The following is a 21,987-nucleotide window of genomic DNA, read 5'->3' on the forward strand; positions in this document are numbered from 1 at the left end:
TTCTAGGGAAAATGGCGGTCTAAGCCAGTGGAGGGAAAGCCTCGATGAGCCTCGAGCGCCTCGAGCCAGCTTATTACTCCTTGAAATGCCGGAATGAATACAAGTTTGTCAAGCAATGATAATAATAATTGTTCACTCTTGTGCTGCTTTTGACTGATTTCTAAGAAAAAGAAAATAATATCAAAGGGAGTAAAAATTTGGTCTTTTCGGTTTTCAAACGTCAGTCTTTGGTGCGGTAAAAGAGGGACTGGTAAAACAGGTACGATTATCATACCGGGGAATGCTAGCACTATCTATTAGGTACTCGCGGAAACTACACGTCACTTAGTTTCCCACGTATTTCCGATAGATGGCGCTCACCGTCCCCTGTTTAGGAATATCGATCGGTTAGTTGTCGAGTAGTTTGATTCGCTTGTGTATAGATGGCGCTGAGATTGAATTTTGAAAAAAATACTTGGTTTATGGAGGTCTTTTTAAAATACAGGTTTGCGAACCCAAGTTTGTGATAGAATTATTTTAATTATTTTTTGTTCTTGCGCTATTTGTAACTGATTTCTAAAAAGAAGAAAAAATCAAAGAGAATCAAAACTATGTCCTTGCGGTTGTTAGTTGGGGTGTCTGGGACCCCGTATTATCATGACTTCCTCAAAAACAAAGGCATGTCCAGTTTTATTGTAATTACCTGCCTGTATTCGTAGACTGGTGAAACTTTCAAAAAAGTAATGTCAGTATATGGCGCATATATGGCGGCCATGGCGGAGTGGGTGCAAATGAAAATTTGTCGTCTTAGCGAACTAAGTGACGTTGAAGAGAAGAAAAATGTTCTGTCAGAAATAAAGATTAAATTGGGAAATCAGAATAACAGAGAAGCTGAACAAATCTCTCGTAATGTGGATTTTCGTCAATTATTTACACAATTAACCTCGAATGACAGGTATAATAAGAGGGATATTTTTTGTTTTAATATAATTAAAAAGAAATATGAAAGAAATTTGCTATAAATGACAAGGAACACCTTTCGTTTCTTCTTTACTGTTTATTTAGTTTATTACCGTATCAATGAGTATATTGTTGGAAGTATATTATTATATAATGAAATGTCTGAAATTATACATTTACCAGCCGTTTTTCCATTGCAGAGAAGTTATACAGGAGGTGTGTGAAATTTTGAAGATATTGTTTACTATCACAGAAGCTGGGGAAGTATACGAAAGATATTCAGCAGAATTATTGGAATTATTAAATCATCCAGATGGCATAGTTAGATCGGTTGTTTTGCATGAAATTTTATGCATTGCTTCTAATCCCGAAAAGATATCTTTGTTGTTGACAGATATCAATGTGCTGGTGACTGTTATAAATAAAATTGCAGATGATAATTTAATGGTAGCCAAATGTGCAATGTGTATAATGAAAGAAATTGGTAAAAATTCAAATGGATTACAGATTTTATACACAGGTGAATCGTTAAGAAGTTTTGCTAGGCTATTGGTAAAAAATGATATCATCAGTTTTCGTGTATACGAAGTGGTTGTGGATATTGCAAAATCTTCAAAGGAAGGCTTAGAAGCAACTGCTCGATCAGGATTTTTGAATAGTTTGTTCCACATCCTGGAAAGCAATGATATATTAATTGAAGTAAATGCATTAGAAATTTTGACACAGTTGGCATTAACGGAAGAAGGGTTGCGTTATTTAGAAGAGCAAGATGTGTTGAGAAAATTGATTGAGAAAATAGCACAAGCTAATGAAAGTCCATTGTCAAATTTATTGGTTCCTGGTTTGATGAAATTTTTTGGTAACGTTGCACGTTATTGGCCGAATGAAATTTTTTCAAAATATCCAATTGTTGTTTCTTCGCTGTTCGAAGTAATAGAAAGCGGAGATGAAAGTATACTTGGTGTTGCATTAGATACATTGGGACACGTATCGGCGAGTGTAGAAGGTAAATATACTTTGCAAAGTTTAGGGGATGCAATGCCATGTGCATTAAAAAAAATCGGCGAGGTAATACAGAGAATGCCTACAGAATTAAGAATTCGTGGGTTGAATAATTTGGCTCTTATACTCGATGTACCAAAAGTAGAACAGGACAATAGAATTTTGTCATTAACGAAATCATGGTTCGATGGTTTATGCGATGATTCATTGGGCATGATTGTAACGATATGCAGACAACCATTTGCAGACATTAGGCAAGCTGGGTTAGAAGTGCTAGCGGTTATAGCATCTCAAATATGGGGTCAAGAATACATATCGTCTTATCCAGGCCTTGTAGAATTCTTATTGGATAGAAACATTGAAAGCTTCAAGGAATGTAAGGAAGCGAAATACGAAGTTGTAAAACAATTAGTCCAGGCTGAAGAAAATATATTTGATGCAAATACAATAGAAAAGTTGAGGGAATTTGTAAGTCAAGGAGCCCACTATGTAGACGTCGGTACAGAAGTCGCAATAGATGGTGGCCTGTGAAACGTTATTTCTATTTTTGTTACTGTATTATTATATTAAGAGACTTGAGATATTAATAAACGACAGTTATTTAAAGCATGGTATGATATAAAACAGTAAGTTTTAAGGTAAACTTTAATAATGAAAGAGAAAATGAATACATAAAAATGGATAAAAAAAAGAAAGGTAGAAATTCTTTCCCGTAGGATGAAAAAGTCAGACATACAAAGACAAATAATTTATTTTATAAGTAACAATATTTTAGTAAAATTAAGACTAAGTATTTGCATTAATGCAAAGGAATGTGTGTTGGACTTGCACCATATTTGTAACATGTCAACGTTTTCTCACTGGTTTATGCTTTCTTTTCTTTTTTTTTCTTCTTTTTTTTGCATCACATTAATTACATTAAAACATAAAATAAAGACGTGTAAATAGTTTTACGAGACATGTTTTACCACTGCCTCATTGTATGCACTTTCGTTTTTTGGGAGAAAGTATTTTCAACATGCTCACAATAGGAGCCTCGAAGGAGACCGAGATGATGAAGGACAACAAGTACGAGAGCACCAGTTGGCCGAAGAAAGTAATCATCTGAAAATCGTATAATATGATTGGGTGAATCTATGAATCTACGAATCTAGGAGAAAAAAAGGATCAAATTAAGGATGAATACTATGTAATTACCATAGTATAGTTTCCTAAATGAAACGGTGAGTCCAAATTCATAGCTGTTAATCGAATGACGAGCGGATGCACCAAGTAAGCACAGTATGTTATCCTGCTGACCGGATAGAGAATCGGTGCCGACAGAATGCTGTTGACATATCCTGTATTGAAAGTAAAGATTTTTAAATGAAAAATGAAAAATGAAGAATGAAAAATGAATTACCAAGACGCTGTTGGATAATTAGCGGGGATAAATGTTTACCTCCATAGCCTGTGCTGCAGGCGACAACGATCCATGATAAACCAAGCGCCCAGATGCTATGACTTAACGAGGAATAAGCTGCTGACATTATAGGAGTAAGTTCTGTCTCGTACAAACCGTACAACAAGCTCAAAAGACATGCCGAAGAGAGTAGCCAGCCAATGAAGACGGTCGTCTAAAAAATGGCCAGCATATTAGATTAAATTTATCTATGTAGTAGAGTTTTCATACGGAACAGAGAAATGTAACCTTGATTTACCTTTGACATGTTCACTTTGCAATCAGTCTTAAAAAGAAAGTATCCTATCGACATGCCTATGAGATAGGGACCTAGTCTGGTCCACGGTTTGTCGTAGATTTTATCGAATAATGCCAACGGGTCGTCCGAGCTTGGCATATGATTGTTCACCAAAGCGATGTAACCCGTGGTTAACCAGGAACTAAGTAACAGAGTGGTCAATGCGAAAGTAGCAATCTTGAAATGGTTAGTAGCCAAGATTAGTATTACGGCACCGACTGTGTAGAATTGCGTGTCATCCGCAACGTACCAGCTCCAAATCATACACTAGAATAAAAAATGGAGTGGATGTGCGTTTTGGGAGAGAAGATATTATAAATACATGAAATATCTACATATTAATATATGAAAACACTCACCATTTGATCGACTGGGAAGAGTGTATTAATATAAAGGAAATTTCTCCACCAATAATTAGGACAATTGTAATGATCAGCTGTTGGTGGTTCAAAGACAGAATTGGAATGAAACCATTTCATCGCGACTTGTACCATTCCAAGAACATACATGTACGGAGCTGTCAGTCTACAGAATCTGTACATAATAAGTCCGACGAACTTGAGACCCCCAGCTATGAAACCCCTGGTACCGTGGGTTAATTTATTCAAGTCTCCTTTCGCGTTCGTTCGAAAGTACAAGAAGCTGACGAGTAAACCACCCATAAAGAAAAACGTATCGACACTGAATGCTCCATTGGTAATAGTTTGGAAGAGAAATTTCCTTTCTACGACTTTGCGATACTCCATGTTGTCGGAGTATTTGAAGGCAGTGATGCAGGTATGACCAAGGATAACCCAGGCCATGGATATCGCCTTCAAACCGTGGATAGTGCTTATAGTGTCACCGCCAACCTTGTCATCGCAGATGATTTTGACGTTGGCGCGTACCGAGAACGAAAGCATCAGTTCTTCGATGACCGCTGCAAACGTTATCCGAGGTAAACATGAAATGTTATTTTACCAATTTTTCAATGCTTGGAAATGCGTTAATAATGAAATAAAAAGGGCCGCGATTTCCAACTTTTCAAAATTCTGATTACATAATATATCTACATACATATATTAGATGTAGTTTAGGATAATAACTTACTGAATTGATGTACTTGCGGACTATCCGATCGTAGGCTACCACCCTCGTGATCATTGTTGTTATTAACCGGCAATGACTGTGATCCGTTGATGATAGTTTCAGTTGCTGGAACAGGAAGGTAGACCTTACCTTGAAAAGCTACGGAATATAATAGTTAAGTGTGTCACTGTTCTTAGCGTGTATTGTCCTTGTACCGTGCTAGCCCCCCTCCCCCGCAAACGTTAGTTTACCCTCTTGTTCGTTCTCCATGTATGTATGTACCTACTTATGTAAGTACATACATTGTATGTAAAGCGTATTAAACGGAAATCATTCGCGTCCTTACCACTTAATGGCTTTTCATTTCCAACAGCCAGTTGTTCTAGTTTAGCGTGTCTTTCTAAATCGTACATCATCACGTTTCTACCACGTGTGTATTTTCTTGTTATATAAAGGTCGTAGCCGGTACCAATTGCCATTAGAGTGATAACCATGGCGCTTACACCGCTGAAATAAATTTGTAATATTCACTCGAAATGAAAGGATGATAGGTAGTTACTTACGATTAGGCGAGATTCGAAGGTTGATGGTACAATAGAACGTACAATAAGATCCAGAAGACTGGGTCCGCGTACACGTTGTACATGTCGCGTTGATCTCGAATCTTCTCGATGGACGAGTGTTTGGTTGCTAATTGACTCGCGGCGAGTTTTGCTATTACGGAAACATCGGAAGCGCTGCATGAAAATGGTAGACAGACTCCAAGATAGATGGTTCTTGTCTGTGAAGAAGAATTAAATATATTTTTTTTCCATCTAGCCCCGCGTCAAGATTATTATTTACCATAGAGGAGAGTGATACGTTTACTGAAATGGTCATCATATAAAATCCCAATTTGAAAGGTGCTTTGTCCGATCTAGTTTCACTCCAGAGATTATTTCCACTAAAACCGTCGTTCCGTTCTTCAATCTCTTCCATTTTCATTTTTCTGCTATAGTCTTCGTTAATATAAGTGCACTCGGTTGACGAACCAACGTAATAAGAGTTTCCCCAGAAGAAACCATTGGTGTATCTGCCCGAGGCATCGTCCACTGTAATAGAAAATCAGTAAAATCGCTTTAAAATTTAAAACATATTATAAATATATAACATATTACAAAATGCCCATAACATAGCACCAACGCCCTTGAACGTCAGGTCAGCAGGGGTCGGTACAGTCATAACCAAGAATCGAAGCCGACCCCTGCTGACCTGACGTTCAGTCGGTGACGTCGGTGACGTCGGTGCCGGGCGGATTGCAGGTTTCAGGCGCTTTTTACTCCAATTTTTAAACGTTAATTACTGGAAAACAAAGCCGCAAACGCTATTTCGTTATTCTTGATTTTCGTCTTATTTTCATCCGTAGAATCACCCCTTAAAATATTGCCCACCTGTTATCGAAGATGATACCCTGTATAACTGACCACCAGTTGCAGTAGAGATAAATTCGGTTCGGTTTCACGTGAGCCAGCTTGTTTTACGATTAGATCGAGTTAATTTCCTATTTATAGGAAGTTGTAAGTTAAAGTTTCGTGTTTTTATTATGTTTCTCTTGGCTCTTTAGGAAGAAGGAAGAAAGTTGAAAAAGTGCTTTCAAAGACGCTAGTATGGCATTGAACAAGATATGTATGTACATACGTTATTACGAGTAAAAAGAGTTTTACAAAAGTAACGAATGGCATAGGTTCTGTGCAAGGAGTATGACCGGTTTGCAGGAAAGTCTGTTCCTCGAAGCATTACCTCGACCGTTCATGGTCGAGGTTTGCTCGTCACAGTTCAAGGGCTGTTGTAATAAGCGTTAGTGAAAAGAAAAAAAAACCTTGGTCTTAATTCGCTGCATGCATTCTTTGTTCGTTGCAACATTGTGCACTCGAGTTCAGAATTGTATCGTAATCTTAATCGTAATCGTAATCGTAATCGTAATCGTAATCGTAATCGTAATTGTTGTATCGGCGCGTACACCTTCTTTGAAATTCTTCTTTAACATTTCCAAGATTTAAACTTTAAAGAGTAGAAAGAGTTTACGATCAGTTTCGAACGACCAATTTCCTTCGGCCAGCAAAATTAGAAATATTATTGGATCATTGACCATGACAATATGATCAACAACCACTACTTTTAGCACCATGAAAACGTGCCAGATATCACGTTCCGGTCAGGGAAAGTAATTTGAAAAGAGAAAGGCTCTTCTTTACATAGCTGATCGTGTTGCAATATTAATGTCCCTCTGAACAGATGTGTTTGAGTTTAAAAAAGAAAAATGAAAGAGAATAACGTGGACGTGGACGTGGACGTGGACGTGGACGTGGACGTGGACGTGGACGATACAGACGATGAGAAAAAGGATGCACTTTGGTTGCATCGGAATAAAATTATAATTGTACATTTTATAGCGGATCTAGTGTTTAATCAAGTAGAAAGATGCATCAGATTCATCTTGGAATCATTTACCATTCATTTTTCTTTGTTAATCCAGTGGCTTAGCTTGTATTGTATTATTTCGCCCGTTGCGTTGCTTTCTACTTTTCGTATATTTTTAATGAGCGATCACGTGTCGGTAAATAATCACTTTTTATTAATCTTCTTAACCATATTTCAAAGGACTTTTATTGATTTTCAAAGATTCAGATACGACAATAATAGAGTATAATAGAGTAGAGAATATAGTGAGACGCGTTACTCGCAAGCGTTTTACAATTTATTTTTCAGAAGAAACTTGTTTAGGCGGTGGGTGCAGGTAGAAAGTACATAAAGGAACATATCTGTCTTATATAATCGAAACATTAATCTCTAATACAAGTTGCAAGTCTGCTATCAGGTTGCTGTATAACTTGTATCTATTATGAAACAATGTAGAAAGATTTCACTTTTTTCTGACATGAGTGAAATATGGAGTAATAATGCTGTTTTGTATGAAAATACTTTCAACAATTTTTTCATATTAATTACCTCTGCCAAGATAAACGAGAGTTAGTTACGTATACTATATTACGTACTGGTACGATTTAAACGCGAATATTACATACATAATATTGCTAATAGGAAGCTGTTCAGCTAGACGTGCAGCTTTTAATCGTTATGTTACGTTTCTGATAACGTAAGAAAGATAGAAAGAAAGAGGATAAAGTGAAATGAAATAAGAAGAAATATAATATTCAAGAAAAGTTTGCTTACGTGAAAGTTACGCGTTTGCAAACCCGGCTTCCACGCAATCCTTTCAATCCAAACCCAGAGTGACGTAATTTCGATAATTGTCGCGGTTTCTACTTCGACTTGTACTCTTTAGCATGAGTCTTCCTTAAACTTTCTAATCTTACTATTCATCTTACTACTAATCTATCTATTTATAATATTTATAAATTTTATAGAAATTGCTAGCATAAAAAATCGGAATTGTTGGCGTTTTGGGTGTTGTAGGAGTACATAAATTTACTAATACGAGTACATACTTTTACGAATCTTTTTATTACCGGCTTTTTATTATACGCCATACGAAATCTCACAAGGATTGAGAATAATTGGAAGCTTCTGATGATTGGCCTGTAAACCATGGACAGATTTGTCGATTTCAAAGAATTTTCAACAAGTAAACTGATCGTGAGTATTGTGAACGTTCAGAAAGTGAAGTATAAACCGGAAGTTTGAATGTAGGTTAAGCAGGATCGAAAGTTAAACATTAATGGTCGTCGCTATGAAAGTCATTTGTAATGTCATAACGGCAATGCTCCTAATCTTTCGCGACGCGACTCGACGCGACGATCTTCTTCCTTTCACCTTTTCCTTTTGCAATTGTACAAATTTAATCTTCTCTACGATGATAACAAAGCACGCTCCTCCCTCAGAGGAGAAAGCGAAGAAATTTCCTTCCATTCCGTTTCGTTCCGTTCCGTTCCGTTCGAATTTTTCTCTTGGAAAATTAACAACGAATTCTAACCGGAAACAATGAATGTCATAGAATAACAGTAATATACGACAAACTTTCTATCTGATAGCATAGGTATATTTTTTATTTATGATTTCTTTTCTTTTTCTTCAAATTATTCTTAAATCTTTCATCTAAAACCTAAAGTATGGAAATACGTTTAAACATTCTAAAATGATAGAAAGTTTGAAAATTTCACTGGTTTCCTCGAGTTGTTTATTACCGTTCGATATTTCATGTTTGATACTTCTTCTTCGTAACGTCGAAAGTAACGTCGAAAGTAACGGCGAAACAATTCGTACCGTTTATTTATCTGTATAATTTCGAATTGAAAGATATTTCGAAGATATGTTTAGAAGATCGTAAGAAATAAGGAAGCAACGATGTAGTACCTGTTCTTCGACTAAGGGATAACCTTGGCACACTTAACCCTTTCACCTGTATCGTACAAGATTTTTCAAAATGAGACAAAGGAAATATATTCTATTCTTAGGCGTTGCATGACTCTGGTATATCGGGTGACATTCTTTTATCGACATGTTGCAATTGTCGCAATCGATAATTGTGGGTAAATTTATATTTACGATAGCTTGGGTTATCCCGGGCGTAGTTGTAGTTGCAATTAAAATAAAAAATGAACCGAAGTGATCAGTTAAATATGACCGTTGTCGAGGCGACCGTGGAAGTCGCTGGTGTGTTTGCTCTTTGTGTCGCGAAAAGTGAAATTTCACGATGAAAGTAGACAAACCGGGAGGAGGAACTACCTGCTGGATGGCAGATGTCTAATCGAGGACATTTCTGGCAAAACCACTCGATTGACCTATCAAACTCTCCATTTTCTTCCTCATGAAAGTGAATTAGCTGATTTTTCTTTTTAATTGATCTATAAAAGAAAGAGAGAAAGATAGAGCGAGAAGAATACTGATTATACGAATGAATTAGGTAAATACTATAGACCTTTAAAGTGTTAAAATATTCCAAATTTTCAACTAAATGCTATGTGTATAGGTATATCTCGGTTTAACTCGGTTTAACTCGGAAGGATAGTTATTTAAGATCAAGTATAAGTAACAAGTTTGACTTGCACTTTCTATTGGTAGAATAAATTGTTGCCCGCACGACAAGATGTAGTACCGTTGCTCCGTTTCTCATCCATTTATTATGATTTAAATTTTCACTCTACCTTTCATTGCCCATCCTTCGTTTCTTCTCAATCCTTCGATATATCTTGTCACATCTTTGTCGCATTGTCCTTCGACCGGATACTTCCCTTCGGTCCAGTTACTGGCAAGGTGGTGCACGTTAAAAATCTCCAATACCTCTGACAAGGTAGTCCAGTTTTTCTTTGGAATTCCTTCGATAATGCCTGCTGTCCAACTTTGTGTTCGTTGGCTTGGCAAAAGATCTTGTATAGGATTCTCTGAAACGTTCGAGGACGATTTTGCCCGGTGTACTGCGAGCCACACCAAAACGGCCCAACACCACGATCGGTTCATTGTATTTATATGAAAAACCGAAACACTGCTCTGTATTACAGATGATATTGTTCGAAAATTTAATTAATTCCGAGCGATCATGTTCAAAATACAACGTTTTTTTTTTTTTTTTTTTTTTTTTTTCGTACACTGCTGCAAACTCTTCACTGCTCTCAAGTCCTCTAGAAACGTTCTTCTCCTTGGAACGAATCTTGTTAAATATCACAGCAACAAGAAAAAATACTACGTTCACTGGTCGAGGTTGATCAAAGAAAAAATGAAGGAAAAGAGAAAATGAAGAAGAATAAAAAGAAGAAGGAGAATTTCGATCAGCTTCTTCTACTGTAGAGTCACGTGAATATTTGCACTCGCATCTTCGAGTTCCTCCAGGATATTTCTTCAAGAACCTCCGCTTTCGTTCTCGTTCTCATAATTCCCGAGAAGAACAGTCGCGATTCACCTCGAGCAGCCAGAAACGACCCGAATGTCTCCCTCTGTCTAAGTATCTGCTGCTGGTGGTTCCTCCTCGTTCGGTGGTCAACAATCAGCTAGAACGACGAGGCTGGCTATGGTGGAAAAATGGCTCCTCCGGATGAATATCTTGGTAGTAATGAAAGTACCAAGATACATGGTGGGGAGCAAACCTCCCTGTACTGAAAAGTGAGTGCCAGTGGCCGGATACTTTAGTCGGCCGACACACGCACCATGCCTCTCGTATTTAGCATAATTTCGTGTCCGTTCGCGTACGAAATTTTTTCTTTTCAACACGTACCAATTGCTAAACATGCCTAAAACCTTTCGGTAGTGGTGTAGGCCCTGGGCTCTATATGTATAGATCCGCCTGGAACCTGGCTACACCGCTATACAACTTCCTTGTAAATGATAAATATTTACGAAACTAAACTCTGCTACATATGTATATCGTTAAGTTGATCAATTGAATTCGAACGTGCGTTCGAAACCCTTTCGAGACTAAAGATATTTATCGTTAGTATCGAATAAGTAGTATAAGACACGCTACAGGTGATCGGTTTGGAACACGTTAAATATAGTCAAACATTGTTCTTCGGTGGGTAGGATGTAAAAAAGAGGAAAGAGGCCAGATTTAGCTCGTTAAAATTAGAAAGCTTACATGAAACCAAAGATTTATAATACTGACTCGAACCGAACCGAACCGAACCGAACCGAACCGACAAGAATGTTTGAACAGCGACCGACCTTTGTAACTAGTCTCTTCTCTGGTAGATATTTTTTTCTTTTTTTCCATAAAATATTTTGGAATTTCGTATGAAAATAATTTTCACCTTTTTCTCTTTTATTCTCTTTTATTCTCTTTTATTCTCTTTCTTTTGGATATTATAGAAAACAAACGTTGATTTTACATACACGTATATTTAATGGATACAATAATAATGAGCTTCTTATTTAGATGTTGCTTAATTCTAAGATACAGACATTGCTAGAAAAAGCGAATTAATAACTAGTAACCAGCAATGATGTTACGTAGCTTTTGACAATGTTTCGCATGAGTTAGTAGGATATTTTCCATATCTATCGTATAATAAAAGTTTCACCGTGAAACCATCTACCTGCAATTAGAGGAGGATGGTTTCTCTTTCTACATTCTACAGAGTAGAACAGTGTTTTGTCGAACGCTGTCATTTACTGCTCGCTCGTGCTGAAATTCAATTTCATTTTCCTCATTTTTCCTCTTTTCCTACCCATTATTACACCGATCTATCCCCGGTGTCGAAACACCACGAAATTTCTCGTAATCGTAATTGTAAGTAGTTAATTAAAGTGAACCGTAACAGAAGCATCGGTAAATCGTATTCGAAGCGCATGTCCAAATGGCAAACTGAATACGATGCACTTACAAAACGTAATACTTTTTTTTTTTTTTTTTTTTTTTTCACCGTAGTAAATATTCTGGTAAATATTTATCGACACGTTGTTGCCTAGCAAAGGAATGAGCAATTAGAAATAGTAAGCTGGAAATGGTAGATCTGGCTCTTCGCTAGTTGAAAATAGATTTGTGATCATTACCCAACAGACAGCATAGACTAGAATAAATTTCGGTATAAAAATGTCCTTTTAACAATTCGTCGTGTTTAATTCTACTAAACATGATCGACATATTTAATTAGATCAATCGAATCGATCGATTATAAAAGCGAAATCTTTATTTAAAATTAGAACACAACCAATGAATTCAACAGTGAAAGTATTAGAAAGAAATCGATAACTATTTTCGGTATTGCCACGCACCACGTGTTATGAAGTTCAAACCAAGATGAATATCTTTCGTCATGGTAATTAGTTCACCGTTCAGGTTTGAATAATAATAAGAATAAGAATAAGAAAAGATTGTCGTATTCAAAGTCTACATCATATTCTTCCTTTTCTTCTTGAGTTCTTGCATTCTTAATGTTTCTTCTACCTTTTCTTTTCCTTTTTCTTCTGTGCAACTTATGTTGCGAATACGTGACAGCCACTATCAAATTGTTAATAAGAAGAAATAAAAGAAAGCTGCAAATCATCGTTACTTTGAAGTTTCATCATGTAACGATTACCTTTTATCGAACGCGTTCATTTAGAAATCTGCCAAATCATTCTGAAGAATCTTTCATCCTGAAATCATTGTTGATATGGTATTTTATAATAATTCAATATCTGGTCAAAGTAAATTAAATTTCGTATCTTCTTCTTCTTCTTCTTCTCCGAAAAAACAACTTTTCTATCAGTAGGATGTTTGAAAGTAACAAATACATAGGTTTATCGTTCAAATTAAACGAAACGAAACGAAACGAAGCGAAGGTCCAAAATTGGCTTTGGCCGATGGTTGACCTTTCTTGTAGAATGATTTCCATGTTTCATCAATCATCAATTTTTTGTTACAAAATTTTTCACCTTCGGATACCGTATCTCTTCTTGTTTATCTGTCTCTCTGCTTGCACATTTTCCTGAAATATCGTTTATGGTAAGGATAATTCAAGGTGACGATGCCACCGGCTCTCATATAGATTTAAATCTGTTCATAGCAAATGACAACGACTCTCAACAGAATATTTTAAACAGTATCTTGGGATGGTAATGTTGGTATTTTAAGTAATTCGTGTCTGGAAACGAACCGAGAAGTTTAAATAATCCACTTATACAAGTATGTATACTGTATACACAAACAGATATGTATACGTTGATACGTATAGGCTGCTTTTTAATTGCTCGACTAGTCTTCCTTGAAATTCTTCCTCCGGTTTGTAAATTTCCTGGATATTGCTTTCGAAATTTTTAATACAATTCGCTTTTTTTAATAATCTGGTGAAAACATGTATGTATGTACATAGTTGTTGTGAGCTCAGGAAGTGCTTGTTATTTTTCTACGTTTTGAGCATAAGTAAATCTTACTTTTTACTTATTTGCCAAGTTTCTTATATAATGTGTGCCGTTTCGCAATCAGTTATTTCGTGTATGTTGTTAATCAGAAAGTAGACCAGTGAGAAGTTGATTGTTTCTGTCGAACATACATACATAATGTTGTTGAATTACTTGGTTGTCTTCCATTGTCTCAAAGGATGAACTATTCTTAGTAAAGACACCATGGGAGCTTCGAAGAACAAGCTGAGGAATAATGAAACTGCGTACGTTGAGATTACGAATCCAAAAAATAGTATTGCCTGTAATAAAATATAACGATATTATCTACCAGATTTACGTTATACATGTATTATACATGTATTATACATGTATGTAGATAAAATATTTCTACAGACTAAATTTTGTCTCTGTTTCGAGCGGTATTCCTGAACACTTTCTCCGGTAGAAAGGAGGAAGAAGGTGAAAGAAAAGAGTGGGGGATGAAATAAAAACCAGAAGAGAAGTTGTAGGAGTCGAAATCTAACGGAGTCTATCTACAAAAATGGAATTGGATAGGTTTGCCAAATCGATAATTGCCAATTATTCAACTGTCGTGAAAATCTCATACCATAAGCCCTTGCGTTAAGTGCATTGAAGCTTCTCCCCGTAACACAACTGCTCGCATGATGGCAGGATGTATCAAATAGGCGCAATAAGTCAACCTAGAGAGAGGATATAAACCTTTCCAGGATAATACTTTATTAACTATACCTGAAAATATCTATCATAAATATCATAAATATCATAAATATCATAAATATCATAAAATGTGTAAAACTACAAACCTCCGTGTCCAGTGACGCAAGCTATTAAAATCCATGCTATGGAAATCGCCCACCCAGAATGTGATAACGCGGTATATACAGCAGCCGTAAATGGTCCAAACATGGTTCCGTATAATCCATACACTATACTCATCATGATGATGAAAGAGAGAATCCAATATACTAAGGCCATAGTCTGTAATATTAGGGAGAGACACTTGATAGTTGAGAATATCCTCGCGTAATTATATTGTACTTACTTTACTGACTGACAATTTGCAGTCAGATTTATAAAGGTACCATCCTGTTAGCATTCCAAACAGATACGGTCCGATTCTGGACCAGGGTTTGTCGTACAGGCTCTCGTAATGCGCGAATGGATCCTGAATACTATAATCAGTCTTGATTTATTTGAAATTCTTCTTTCAAATATTAATCGTTATATGTAATTTCAGAAAAATTACCTTGGTACATGGTTCATGTTTAAGGAGATAATCGTTGTGGTAATCCAAGATATAATTAGAATGGATATTGTCATGATGCTGGCAGTACGAAAGTGTCTGGAAAAGTATTGCTTTTAACATTTTAAATAGTATTGCTTTGATACAGATTTAAAATTGAAATCAGTTTGCTGGCTTTTAGGATAATTCGGATAATACTACCAGCACCATCTACCGATCAACAATAAGTACCTTTTTTTCTTTGAGAAAAAGAAATGATAAAGCATTCTTCATTTACCTTACAGTAATTATAAGAATAATTATCCCAATGGTATAAAATAGCGTATCATTTGCTAAATACCAGCTCCACACGATACACTATTAAAACAGAAAATTACGAAATAAAATGCTTTTTACTATAACGAGGATCGTCTCTACTCACTCGCTCATCCATATCGAAATAAGTGTTAATGTATAAAACATTTCGCCACCAGAATTTTCTGCAATTTTTATAATCGAGTGTGTATATGTCGAGCATCGTGTGATTATAATACCAGCTCATAAACACCTCGATCAAACCAATTACTAAAAGGTAAATCGGAGTCAACCGAAAGTATCTATACCATATCATTCCTAAGAACTGGAAGAGTTGACCAATGTTACCCTTCACCACCTTCTTCTTTTTTATAACATCTTTCGTAATCGTACGAAAATAAAGAAACGATACTAAACATCCACTAGAAGAAACAACGTTTCATTTATTTTTAGTTTTATAGTAAACATAATATATACTGCAAAAGTGCAGTTTTCTTAATACCTTATAAAGAAAAACGTGTCCACAGCGTACGTGCCATTACTGATGGTTTGATAAAAGAAATCATTTTCCGCGTTTGATTTGAACGTTTTACCCTCTGCGATAGAAAAGAAATATGCTTTATTTATCTTTATATTACTATGTAATTAAGTTTTTATTTACCAGAAAGTACGTTCACGGTTAAACAAGTGTGAACAAGAATGACCCATATTATAGATAAAAATCTTAATCCGTGAATAGGTGCCAAAGTATCAGTTCCGACATCGAAACTAAAAAGTTTTGAAAGATTCAACAGCAAGCTGAAAGATAGCAGTGCTTCCGAGAGTGGTTTCGGTACGCTATCTGAATCATATATATCTGAAAAATCATTAAATTCCATTGAATCCATCATCGTCATCATCGTCGTCGTCGTCGTCGTCGTCGCTTATGATGATTTATGGAATTGAAGAGAAAAGAAAGGTACCCAACGTTCCATTATGTTTCTTGACCGACCATAATTTCGCGATCGTAATTTCTTCGACTGTAGTAGTTTCATTAATGTTCATACTTTTCATTTCCGTCATAATGTTTCTCATGTTTTGGTTTGTTTTTTCGGCGTATAATACTTGATATCTCAGATAAATGTCGTAGAAAGTAGCCAGGATCACCAACACGCCCACTATGATGAATGTCACTCTGTAAATCGTGTCTTTATTCAGTTATCAAACTATGCTAATTATGATGATTTTATGAAAGAATTGAGCATAAGTACAATAAAGCATAGAATACGCTGTCGTCCCAAACCGTGTATCCTTTCGAGAGGTTCCTAACATTTTCAATCACAATTTTCATGGATGAATTACTTCTCGATGGATCTTGAGCAAAGTATAACAGCTTTTCAGTGTCCTTTGTGTCACAAATATCGGGTAAGCATAGTCCAAAAATGATTTTGTAAGTCTAGAACAGATTGATCAAGTTTAAATATATAATTTATACATATGTATACATATGTATGTACATACTGAACTACATATATTGAAAAACGACTGATATAAATCGTAGATGGTTACGAGTTGTGCTCTCGAGAAAGTGAATGTAATCGTGTTGCTTTTACCCCTTTCTATAAAAGTTTTCTTTCACCTCTATTTAGAATCAAAGTTACGCCAGAAACAAGTTACTTACGTTGTAGATATAATTTTTTCCGTATATCGCTTGAAATTACTTGAATCGTTTTTAAACGGTACCGGTGGTTGATTCAGATGATGAAACTGAAATCTGTATGTATATACTCGCTGCGCGTTAGTTATGTTGATCAAAACTTTACCGAAAACTAACAACTTTAACGCTACACCGAGAGAAATCGTTTAAACATACCTCGTTAAGCTTAGAACTTAGTACGTGTAGGTTGAAGGTAACGGATGACATGCTGACTAAAAATGGTGGTAGATTACTTTCGCGTTCAATCGTTTTGCTCTTTTGCCATTCGATGAATTTCATCTCCATTTCACGACATTGGTCCACAGCTCCTAACCAGTACACATTGCCGGATAACAAACCCCACGTGTATCTTCCGGTTGCATCGATCACTACGGACAAGAATGTTAATCGTATTACACCTATGTACCTATTAGGTACGTACTTATTTCGAAAGATTCATTCAATTTCAATATAACGCCTCCTTCCTTTGTCTGTCCTATTAGATTAGGTATTTCTTTCGTAAAAAAATGATTAAACCTTTTAACTTATTTCGTGAATGTTACGCGATTGAGAGTTGTAAGAATTAACTTTCCGAAGAAAGTCTCATCCATCACGGTTAAACCAGTCTTCTAAGGTGTTCTAACGACTTCCGTACATAGTACATAGTACATACGTTACCAATTGCGCATTTCCTCATACCATGAAAACTTCAAACTACTTTCCTTATAATTGCATTCGAATATCGTGATTTACAGATAAGGAATAATCTTTTATGCAATAGGTATTTCATTATTACCATAATACGTATATACATATATATGTATATACACATGTGTATTTATAAACGTTAACGTAAGTATACTGCCATTTTCTCGTGTCTAAAAATTTAAAATATCACTAAAAATTACATTGATATAATTATAGCAGACGGTAATTTTCAATGTTAAATAATTCTACTGTGTATGAATCTGTGAATGTGTTGCGTATGTGTATAATATGAAATTCGTTTTTCTAATATTATACATATATGTATGTATGTATTTTATTAATTTTACTTGCTTTTTAATGCCCATTCTTCTTTTGCCAGTAGAGCTGTCAAGTATTCTGTCATGTCCTTTTCACAATTCGCTGAAACGTTTAAGAATTTTCGAGCCTCGATATCCCAAAATTTTGCCATTGTGTAGGGGTTCCAAACATTTAAGTCATATAGGAATGACATCGATCGATTATCAGGATCCTCGGTAATATTCGATAAGCTCAAAATGTTAGTATTCACCTTTAACCGATCTACGTTTTCAAATTTCCCCGGTTTTTCATTCAATTTTAATCCTGCCACCAATCCACTTAGAAGTAACACAAATGGTAAACGTTCACAAATCATCATTTAATAATAATAATAATCACTGACAACTGCAAGTACCTATGTATTTTTTATGTATGTATTTTATTATTTGCAAACTTTATAAAACGATCAAAGGCGTTGTACTCATAGTAGTTACTGTAACAATTTGATTAAGTGCATGGTCAGATATACCCAGTTTACCGTCTCCCACCGTTCCAACCTTTCATTCTATGTATTCCACTGGAACCAACGATTACAATTTCACATTCGTTTTTAGACAATTTTTCCTTGGCAATGTATTATTGCTTTCTTTCCGTTGTTTCGATTGCCAATTCGTAACAAGTATTAATGTCTTTTATGGAAAACTTGTATGTATGTAAATAGGGGAAGGGCGGGTAGCCCCGGACACTTGAATAAAATGCAAAAAAAACATAGAATCAATCAATTTTAATCAAATTTCTCTTTCAACTAATAAATATAGGGTCTATCTGATTCATTATATCACAAAAAAAAACATATTTCTTAAATAACTTTAAGACAACAAGCAATAAACTGGATCCTCTGCTTTTACTCATTCGAAAAAAGGCGAGTAGCCCCGGATACCTTCAGGGAAACTAAAATTTGTACATAATATAATGACCTAATTTGCTTGGTGTGCATACAATTACTGGTTTGCAATTGTTTTTTAAGCACAGAAGCCACGTTGTCATATGTCATTTGTATTTCTATATGACGTAACAATAAAGATATAGTAAAAATGTCCGGGGCTACCCGCGGTAGTTTCGCGTGGTGACGCGCAATCGTTATGAAAAACTTACTTTTAACATCCTCGTTTCTTCTGACAATTTTTCTTGTCCATTGTTTGCAATATTAAAATCGTTACACTTTAATATACTTGTGCGTTCAAAATTTTTAAGGATTACTCGATCAAGTACTCGATTTTTCTGTGCATTTCTATCGAAAAAAGCGCCTTTTTCTTTTCGGTCTGAACTTGTTGCGAAAGATACCCATCAATATAACATTTCAAAGTTACGGAGTAAAGGGATTTGCCTGTTTCTTTTTTGTTTTATTTTGCAGTAATGGATATTATTGTAGACACCACAGGTCAGACAGATTTATTAACAAGAGATCGTTTAGTATACAGTGACGATGATGATTTCGACTTTGAAGATACAGGTAATGAAACGTAGTTCCTGATATAGTTGTAATTTAGGTTAAAATCCTGAGACAGGTTAACAATAATGTTCTGTTGTATTCACCTTGTATTATTAATTTAACAGGTACTCAGCGGAGAAAGTTTTTTGATATTGAGGAAAATTTACTAGAAAATGACGTTCGAAAGAAAAAGATGACATTCAATGTGTCAAAAGACATTAATCTCGATGAATTCGAAAGTGAAATGGGATGGTCAAATACTGCTCGACGAGATAAAAATAATAAAACGGCCCCAAATGTGATAGCTTTAAAACAAGAAGTAATGGCAATAGATGCCATTGTGAAAAATAGTGTTATCAAACCTGGGTCGGAGCAATTAAAATATGTACATAACGTACACGTAAGCAAAAGAAAACTGCAAGCTAGAAAACATAGAGAACGGGCTAAAACCAAGGGTACAGGCTGGTTTAATATGCCTGCTCCTGAAATAACTCCAGAAATTAAACACGATCTTCAAGTTCTTCAAATGAGATCGGTATTAGATCCAAAACATTTTTACAAAAAGAACGATCTGAAAGTTTTGCCAAAATACTTTCAAATTGGTAAAGTTGTCGATACACCTTTGGATTATTATTCCGGACGTCTTACGAAGAAAGAACGTAAAAAGACAATTGTGGACGAACTGATGGCTGATGCTGAATTTTCCAAATATAATAAACGTAAATATAAGGAGATCATTGATGAAAAGAAGAAGTCGCATCATAAAGCTCATAAGCGTGCAAAGAAACTTAAAGGAAAGAAAAAATGATGCTTGTAATTATTTTTAAATATATATTTTAGACAAATAAATCACGCTTATAATCAAATTCATGTATATAAAAACATACGTATATATTAAAATACTATCTAATTCAGGTCATTCCCCCTGTGACCTCGATGGAAGCACCATTGATATAGGAACTTTTACTAGATGCTAAAAATACAATAACTTCTGCTACTTCTTCCGGCTTTCCCATTCTACGAAGAGGTATTTTTTTTATAAACATTCCTTTTACGTTATCGGGTACCGTTTCTGTCATGGGGGTTTGTATGAAACCAGGCAGCACTGTATTGACACGGACTCCAAATCTATAATCCAAATATACATCTAACAGCGTGTTATAACCTGACAACATTGTAAAGTTATTACTTTCCGATACTTACTGTCCAAATTCTAAACAAGCGGTTCTTGTAAGGGCTATCACACCAGCTTTTGATGCAGCATAATTAGCTTGACCCATGTTTCCTACTTTGCCAATAATTGAACTTAAATTAACAATCGAGCTATCTTTGCTTACATTTCCATCAATCATTTCTTTCACTGCTGTCTGGATCATAAAAAATGTTCCCCTTAAATTTACATCCAACACTTGATCAAAATCATCCTGTGTAAGTTTTAAAATGAACTGATCACGCGTAATGCCTGCAGAATTGATGATAATAGTTGGCGGTACTGAATATTTACTTATTATACTTTGAAATGCCCCCTTAACGCTTTGTTCATTTGCAACATCTATATTCAATGCTAAATGATTGGAATCTAAGACAATAGTAAAACGTAAGTACATTATGGTATTATAAAAAGAAAACGTTAACAATTGCTCTGAATGTGTACAAACCATTTAAAGATGCAACAGTTTCTTGAGCATTGTTTAGGTTTCGATCGGCAGCAATAACTTTGGCTCCTTGCCCTGCCAAGGTACGGCATACTTCTCTGCCTATACCGCTACCTGCGCCTATACTTTCAATATTTCATATTAATCTTTGCTTTAAACGTAATCTTCTTTTCAAGATCAATTTTTTACTCACCTGTTACAAACGCTAGCTTACCGATTACCATTCTTGTTTCTTACATTAGCGGAAAATAACTGGTTACTGGTAATAAGTATATATGTAAGTGAGTACAAAGTCTAACGAGTTAATTGTTGGTAATATCACGATATGTGGTACTAATGCAGTGAATTCTATTGGAATTTTATTTATTCTTACATTTTATGATTGGTTTACAGATTGAAATGTTAATTACAATTTAATTGCAAAATTAAATCGCCAATAAAAATTAGTCTCATCAGATTGCGTCACTTATACAAAAACGGTGGAAACTACTCGATAACTTACCGACTGAGTTTACGAGAAAAATTTGGTGGAATTTTCAACATCGATTTATGTACCTATTTCGAAACGAATACGATTGTTCTACCAGGTTAGTATATATATATATACACACAACATACACACACACATATGCACTTGCAATTAGGACCTTTGTTGCCTAGGTAACCGTACCATATGCTGCTGACGTCAAACTACGTCTGCAGTGACGTCAAAACGCAACACGAGTAGTACTAGGTACGTTTACGGAAAAATTGAACTTGAATTATAGTTTTATACTTGAACCGGTCGTTCCTCAACAATGATGGAAACAGTTTCTGACGTTACATTTTACGTATTAAAAGACAGAATACAGTGTGTTAATTAAATACCGTTTTTAAGTAATAGGTTGTAAAATCTAAATCAATAGTAACAACGTCCAGTACGTTGCTTACAAAACGGAGATAAATGTCCAATTATTTTATTTTATTTTATTGTTAGAATTATTTGTAATTTATCTTTCCAATGAATATTTAAGATTTTTTAAGTTTTTTAAAGTAAACTT

The 21,987-nt window shown here is 35.3% G+C and overlaps 5 protein-coding genes across 7 annotated transcripts; 2 read left to right on the top strand and 3 right to left on the bottom strand.

The window, feature by feature from the left end:
• The first annotated feature begins 692 nt into the window (after positions 1 to 692).
• Positions 693 to 2,894, top strand: LOC114877596 (26S proteasome non-ATPase regulatory subunit 5). The gene is made up of 2 exons (XM_029190371.2): positions 693 to 934; positions 1,140 to 2,894. The coding sequence occupies exons 1-2, from the start codon at positions 723 to 725 to the stop codon at positions 2,470 to 2,472; spliced, it is 1,545 nt and encodes a 514-aa protein (XP_029046204.1). The 5' UTR covers positions 693 to 722; the 3' UTR covers positions 2,473 to 2,894.
• On the bottom strand, positions 2,675 to 10,273 carry LOC114877592 (O-acyltransferase like protein). 2 transcript variants are annotated; one of them, XM_046288190.1, is made up of 10 exons: positions 9,893 to 10,273; positions 5,592 to 5,839; positions 5,354 to 5,529; positions 5,095 to 5,255; positions 4,770 to 4,874; positions 4,040 to 4,599; positions 3,642 to 3,947; positions 3,383 to 3,557; positions 3,139 to 3,281; positions 2,675 to 3,045 (listed from the first exon to the last, which is right to left on the bottom strand). In XM_046288190.1, the coding sequence occupies exons 1-10, from the start codon at positions 10,203 to 10,205 to the stop codon at positions 2,917 to 2,919; spliced, it is 2,316 nt and encodes a 771-aa protein (XP_046144146.1). In that variant the 5' UTR covers positions 10,206 to 10,273; the 3' UTR covers positions 2,675 to 2,916. The 2 variants fall into 2 exon arrangements, with proteins under 2 accessions (XP_046144146.1, XP_029046197.1); XM_029190364.2 differs by having other exon boundaries at positions 4,770 to 4,907.
• Positions 10,274 to 11,474: 1,201 nt separating this feature from the next.
• Positions 11,475 to 18,804, bottom strand: LOC114877594 (nose resistant to fluoxetine protein 6-like). Its single transcript, XM_029190366.2, has 13 exons — positions 17,855 to 18,804; positions 16,973 to 17,184; positions 16,371 to 16,555; positions 16,083 to 16,294; positions 15,782 to 15,976; positions 15,623 to 15,716; positions 15,248 to 15,542; positions 15,104 to 15,183; positions 14,830 to 14,925; positions 14,626 to 14,755; positions 14,387 to 14,561; positions 14,170 to 14,312; positions 11,475 to 13,861 (listed from the first exon to the last, which is right to left on the bottom strand). The coding sequence occupies exons 1-13, from the start codon at positions 18,177 to 18,179 to the stop codon at positions 13,730 to 13,732; spliced, it is 2,274 nt and encodes a 757-aa protein (XP_029046199.1). The 5' UTR covers positions 18,180 to 18,804; the 3' UTR covers positions 11,475 to 13,729.
• A 167-nt stretch (positions 18,805 to 18,971) lies between these two features.
• Positions 18,972 to 20,300, top strand: LOC114877598 (deoxynucleotidyltransferase terminal-interacting protein 2). Its single transcript, XM_029190377.2, has 3 exons — positions 18,972 to 19,313; positions 19,418 to 20,105; positions 20,208 to 20,300. Exons 1-2 carry the CDS (start codon positions 19,217 to 19,219, stop codon positions 20,098 to 20,100), a joined length of 780 nt encoding a protein of 259 aa, XP_029046210.1. The 5' UTR covers positions 18,972 to 19,216; the 3' UTR covers positions 20,101 to 20,105; positions 20,208 to 20,300.
• On the bottom strand, positions 20,110 to 21,206 carry LOC114877599 (estradiol 17-beta-dehydrogenase 8). 2 transcript variants are annotated; one of them, XM_029190378.2, is made up of 4 exons: positions 21,141 to 21,206; positions 20,951 to 21,067; positions 20,496 to 20,871; positions 20,110 to 20,420 (listed from the first exon to the last, which is right to left on the bottom strand). In XM_029190378.2, exons 1-4 carry the CDS (start codon positions 21,169 to 21,171, stop codon positions 20,204 to 20,206), a joined length of 741 nt encoding a protein of 246 aa, XP_029046211.1. In that variant the 5' UTR covers positions 21,172 to 21,206; the 3' UTR covers positions 20,110 to 20,203. The 2 variants fall into 2 exon arrangements, with proteins under 2 accessions (XP_029046211.1, XP_029046213.1); XM_029190380.1 differs by having other exon boundaries at positions 21,162 to 21,186.
• Positions 21,207 to 21,987: the final 781 nt, after the last annotated feature.

Source organism: Osmia bicornis, chromosome 12 (assembly GCF_907164935.1).
Source record: "Osmia bicornis bicornis chromosome 12, iOsmBic2.1, whole genome shotgun sequence".
NCBI lineage: Eukaryota > Metazoa > Arthropoda > Insecta > Hymenoptera > Megachilidae > Osmia > Osmia bicornis.